General features: G+C 54.6%; 1 protein-coding gene across 2 annotated transcripts in view; it reads right to left on the bottom strand.

Annotated features, from left to right (window-relative positions):
• Positions 1–282: 282 nt before the first annotated feature.
• The window catches only part of PFDN1 (prefoldin subunit 1), a 33,081-nt gene continuing 27,458 nt past the window's right edge, over positions 283–5,905 (bottom strand). Inside the window, exons 4-5 of one of the 2 annotated variants that reach the window (XM_010177049.1) lie at positions 431–516; positions 283–313 (exon numbers count right to left, since the gene is read on the bottom strand). In XM_010177049.1, coding sequence (XP_010175351.1) covers positions 433–516 — 84 coding nt within the window. In that variant the 3' untranslated portion in view covers positions 283–313; positions 431–432. Of the gene's footprint in view, positions 314–430; positions 517–5,905 lie in introns of those variants that run through there. The other variant, XM_010177050.1, reaches the window with a different exon arrangement.

Raw genomic sequence — 5,905 nt, 5'->3', positions numbered from 1 at the left:
CTCGTTGTAGAGCTGGAGGTATCTGTGAAGGCCAGCCCTGCCCTGCCCGGCCCCACCTGCCTCCCTTTTCCTCCAGCGCAGTTTCACCAGCCCTGCTCCAGCAGAACAGCAGCGAGTCATCCCCCGTGCCCAGCGCTGAGTGGCACGCAGGGCCTTGGGAGGACAAGGGCTATGGCTGCTTTAAAGTGAAGAAGGATTCCCCGAAGAGCGCTCACCCCAAATCCCACCACTGCCTCCTTTCTCCATCAAAACCCCGCAGGGAGAGCAGCTGCTGCAAGACACGGAGGGGGCAGGCAGAGGAGATGAGCTCAGGCTTCGCAGCAGAGTTTTATTGAAACTGCCACAGAACTGGGCACAGGGGAGCAACGCACGGGCAGAGCTGCCCAAAGGCACTCAGAGTGTATCGGGGGCACCCTGAGGGGAACCGCACGGCTACTGTGCCCTTCGGGCCATCAGCATTTCCCGGATGTTATCTTCTGCTTCCTTCACACTCCGCTCCAGGTACGACTTCTTCTGCTGCAAGACAGAAAACCCAGGGGAGAGTTAAGATCCTCCTTGGCACTGACAGCGCGTGCTGGGGCCGAGAGCTGCCCAGGGCAGAGCTGCAAGCAGCTGCCAAGGGCACACATGGCCCTATGGGTTTCCCAAAGTGAGGACAATGGTGACCCATCTCCAGAGGCATCCTGGAAGTGTTACTATTCGGCCTGGGCAATGTTTACACAGACTTTGAATTTTGTTGCCCTTGAAACCTTCTCCTGGGATCTGCAGGGACTGTTGCAACAGCAGAGCTGCAAGAAGTAGGATACATTAACCACAGCAAAGAAGGAAAAGGAAATCAGATCCTGTAACCTTGGAGCCTAGAGAGGAATTAACCTGCTGAGGCCTCCTTATAGAGACAACAGCAAAATCCTTTTGGACTTGAGTAAAAAAGGCTCCTTTTCCCAGCTGGGCCAGTTTTCTAAACCCAGACCCTCCTTTCTATTAGAAATTCCCTGGCATTGTCATCCAATACTTGTGTTTCCTTAATCATCTTTAATTAGGCTAGGCTTGGCAGGGAAGCAGCCCGAAGCTGTGCATCCCAAGATAGGAATTCAGCACGCAGCGTTTTTTCCTGCTAGTCTGGGTGCTCCTAGGTGACTGGAAAAATCAGCACTTCACTCTTTTGACTATTTTCTCTGCGTTTCCAAACAACAGACGCAACAGTCTCCTGGGCTGCATCCAGAGCAGCGTGGGCAGCAGGTCAAGGGAGGGGATTCTGCCCCTCTGCTCCACTCTGGTGAGACCCCACCTGCAGTGCTGCCTCCAGTTCTGGGGCCACCAACATCAGAAGGACATGGACCCACTGGAGCGAGACCAGAGGAGGGCACAAGGATGATCCAAGGGCTGGAGCACCTCTCCTATGAGGACAGGCTGAGAGAGTTGGGGCTGTTCAGCCTGGAGAAGAGAAGGCTCTGGGGAGACCTTCTAGTGACCTTCCAGTACCTGAAGGGGCTCCAGGAAGGCTGGGGAGGGACTTGTGACAAGCGCAGGGAGTGACAGAACAAGGGACAATGGCTTTAAACTGGAAGAGGGGAGGTTTAGATTAGACATTAGGAAGAAATTCTTCACTGGGAGGGAGCCACGGGCTGCCCAGAGAAGCTGTGGCTGCTCCTCCCTGGAAGTGTTCCAGGCCAGGTTGGATGAGGCTTTGAGCAACTTGGTCTGGTGGAAGGTATCCAGGCTCATGGCAGGGGGTTTGGAACTGGATGAGCTTTAAGGTCCCTTCCAACCCAAACCATTCTGGGATTCTCTGATTATTATTAAATTACAGGCATCCAGGCCTCAGCCTAGAGCATCCTTCTGTAGGCGCCACTAATCGCCTCCCCAGACACAGGCAGAGGGGCCCAGTATGGCATGAATGAGCTCCAAAGGCCACCAAAACCAAGGACAGCTAAAGGAGGACAGCGGAGGTCCTCAGCACTGCTCAGCTGCACAGAAGGACTGGAGAAAAGGGTAAAAACACTCCCTGCTCTGTGGTGCTCCCTCAGCTGCCTGCTGTCTGGAGCAGAGCAGCACCTATGGGTGCAGGCTGCAGCGGAATTACACGCTGACCTCCATCAAGCAGGCCAGAAGACACAGCCACTGCCACCTGGCAAGTGGCAAGAACTGCAGAGTTGATGCTTCCCTGACTCCTGCAAGCCCACAGGAAGCTGGGATCCATAATGCCGAAGGAAAATTTATTAGCAAATGGGACAGTCCTGCTGCCATCACTCCTGATCTGTCCCCTCACAGCAGACCTGCAGTGACACTTTGGTACACTCAGCTGAAATGCCCAGGCCATGAGGACATCTCTTCCAGCTCCATTTCTGAATACTGAAGGGCTTTTATTTCAAGAGTAAAGGTTGTTAGCAACAGCTAGGGCTGTGGGGATGGCAAAGAGCTCCTTGTCCCTCTCCCCCGTTCCCCATGCACTTGGGATCTCTCTCGCTTACAAGAGCTGCTTTTCAGGAAAGCGGTGGGAGAGGAGGCCCAGCAAGGGTTCCCACTGCCAACAACCCGCTGATGCATGAGCAGGGCTTCTGCCACCACCGCACCGTTCTCACACTGCCCGGACAGACAGGGAGGGATTTCACATCTAGGGAACCGAATCTGAAGGCTGCAGGGGAGACAAGTCTCAGAAAACCTGCTGGGTCTGAGCTCCACCTCACCCTGCTGACTGGAGGAGAGTGGCATCAGGGGAGCTGACTTCTGTGCATTCATTTATTAATAATTGATAAGAAAACTTTTTTTGGTTGTTTTATTATTTATTTATTAAATTTATTTAGTTTTATTATTAGTCTATTAAATATTTATGGCTTTCTGTCATCTCCACTGGCCCTGGGCAGGCAGCCCTGCCACTGCACAGGGAAGCCTCCAGCTGCAGCCAGGAGCAAACAACGGCTCTGTCCTCCTCCCACAGTGGGATTTCAAATGGCCTCTGTTAGGAAGCCATGCTGGCAACCATTTGGACCCCAATTCCCCGAGGACAAGGGACCCTGAGCATCAATGTGGCCTGACACAGTGCAGGAGCATTCATGGCTGTCGTGGCCATGCAGCTCCACGCTGCCCACTCCTGCACATTGGTACACAAACCCTCCCAGGGCAGAAGGGTGCTGGATGGGGCTACCCAGCCCACGGCAAAGGGACGTGGTTTAATGACATTTCCTTGCTTAAGCATCACCTGCAGTCCCAGGCAGGTGAGGATCCAAGGAATTTGTGTTTCTCTCAATCACTCTCCTTGGTCATGTAGTTTCTGGGCTGGTCCTGATGCTTTTACTCCTTCCTCCCAAAAGTAGCCTCTAGGGAGAGCCGGCCCTGGGCTTGAGGAGCATCCCTGAGCAGCAAGGGAAATTCTGCACCTGCAGCTGGACAGCTGCAAACTTCTCAAGCTCTCCTGGAGGCTGGCAGCGCTGGAACCAGCACAGCAGCTGGCTCCCATTCTAATGGCCTGAATCAAGGGTGAGCTAGGAGCAGATGGTCACCACAAGCAAGGTGTTCCTTCCTGAGGAGCTGCAGCCTGGTTTCTGCTTCAGTAATCACAGGAGAAAGAGCAGGAGCTTGCGTGCAAACTCCTCGCCGCGATTAATGGGGTCTAGACAGGAAACTCCGTCTCTCCCAGGGAGCAGCACTGTGAGCCAGCCAGCTGACACAGCGCTGCCTCCTCACTCCAGCTCTGGAGAGCCCAGGCATGATCTGACAGCACAGCTCTTCACTAACCCTGGAGGCTGTTCTGGTCCAGCCAGATCTGCAAGGCCGGTTGTATCTGCTCCCTGTGGGAGGAACATAACCTCAGCAACCCAAACCCCACCTCCAAGCCTCCCTGATCTGCACATGATGTTGACCTGCAGCCTTAGTTAACCCTACATCCTCTGACCCCAGTTTTGGGCCAGCCCATGGCTGCTGGTTTTAGCTCATCACCCAATTACCTGCATACATTTCCCTGTGAAGGTGCGTGCATCGCTCCAAGTGTTACTTCTCTGTTGCCTGTGCCAAGACAAGCGCAGCTAGCAGCAACTGATATCCCTTGTACACCGGTAACTCCAGTGCTCGCCCATACGGAGCCCCACAGGACACGGCAGCACACTGGCCCTGCAGAGCAAGCCAGTGACTTCAGAGGCTGCACAACCTACGACCTGCAGATTCAGAGTTCCTACTCGCTCCCCACACCAGCAGTGCCATAAACTGCCCCTACCCACCCATCCACCAGCTCCTCTGGCCAGACAAGGTGCTTACCCAAACCAGCAAGAGATACCACTGCTTTAGACATGGAGTTGCGGGGTGGGACTGAGAAAGCAGACTTGCTTTGGGAAGGTGATGGGGTGAAGGTGACACAGGCCACTCAGCTCCCAGAAAAGCCCGAACTCACGGCTTACAAACAGGGCGACGATGTGCTGGTGTCTCCCCAGCAGTGACACGCAGAGTGTGGCAAGGCAGCGAAGGAGGAAACACAGACAGCACCGCAGGAGGAGGCTGGTCTGTCAGCCGATGGCTCTGCCTGCAGTGAGGGACCAGTTCCTCCTCCTGGTTCGCAGCTGCCACATCCACTTGTTAAGGATTTATTTACTGCACGGCAAAATACACTTGAGTGTCACTGAAACTTAAATTTAAGATGCGCAGCTTCTGAACACCCGCTCGGCCAGGGCAGCGAGCGCACATATCCCTGCCAGTCTCTGCTGTCCCGTGCCTTTTGGAGGTTTCAGAAACATGGCTTTGTTTCCATGACTGACCTGAGGCTGCAGGTCCTGCCAGCGTGCAAGAAGCCTCTCCACTGCAGAAGTGAGGAAGGGCAGCCAGAAGCTGCCCTGAAGGTGGCTGAAGGCACGTGGGAAGGTAGTAGTTTGTGCAGCTACAGATCTCCCGGCGGGCAGGATGCTTCACACGCACTCTGAAATCAAGCCAGATGCCCTGCTCCAACACAGGACAAGCTCTTGCACCCTCACTTGTTGACACCACAGACCACGCACCAGTTCTCATCCAACCCCTTATCTGCGGTGACAGCCCCTTGATCCCCCTCCTGCCTTGCTCTGTCCCTGCACAGGAAGGGCACTGTCACCTGCACTGGGACATGAGACCAACAGATGGCTACTGCAACAGGCTAATGAGGTCTGGGCCACATGCAGAACAGCTGATACAGTGCAAAACTGCAGAAGATGCCCTTAAAAAAACAGGGCATTCGATGCCTCCCAGCCTGTAGTTTCATAATTCCCTTAAACTAATCCTGCTGCCAACACCAGTCACCTTCCTGAGCCAGGAAGGGGTGCAGCACTTGGGAGCAAGACAAACCACAGCCCTGATGATCTGTCTGAAAACTAGACCAAAAGGAAATGTTCTCACCTAAACTTTCTTTCTGGAAGTAGGTTTGCCATGCTAATGGTTGCCTGGCACTGAGAGGGAAGTCAAAAAGAGATGGCCAAGAACTCTTCTTTTGGCAGCAGAGCCAACCCCACCAGTTAGACCTCCCAGGACCTACCAGGTGCTCTGAAGCTGGGCTCTGAAGCTCTTCTGCACCTGACCAGATGGTGTCAACAAGCCTGGCCTTTACTGTCAGCTCTCAGGAGCCTTCACCACTTCCAAGCCTTCCTGCAGCGCTCCTAAACCAGGTGTGTGGGGCGAGGGGCTAACCTGGGTGGGGTTTCAGTACAGCTGTGTAGAGTCAAAGCAACATCTCCCATGTGATTAGAGTCACAGGCAGAAGTAGGACTGGCAGCTCCTGCAGCCCCATCTGACAGGCAGCACGCATTGATCTCCCAGGAACCCTTTCCAGGTGGAAGGTGACCACAGGGCCAGACAGGTAGGACACCACCCACACCAGCCCTGCCCGCAGGGAGGGCAGGGCAGCGGCCGTAAAACTAGCAGGACAGGGGGCCGCCATGCCTGCCGCCAACAT

Source organism: Antrostomus carolinensis, unplaced genomic scaffold, assembly GCF_000700745.2.
Source record: "Antrostomus carolinensis isolate BGI_N321 unplaced genomic scaffold, ASM70074v2 scaffold33391, whole genome shotgun sequence".
NCBI lineage: Eukaryota > Metazoa > Chordata > Aves > Caprimulgiformes > Caprimulgidae > Antrostomus > Antrostomus carolinensis.
This window is presented reverse-complemented; position numbering and strand designations above follow the sequence as displayed.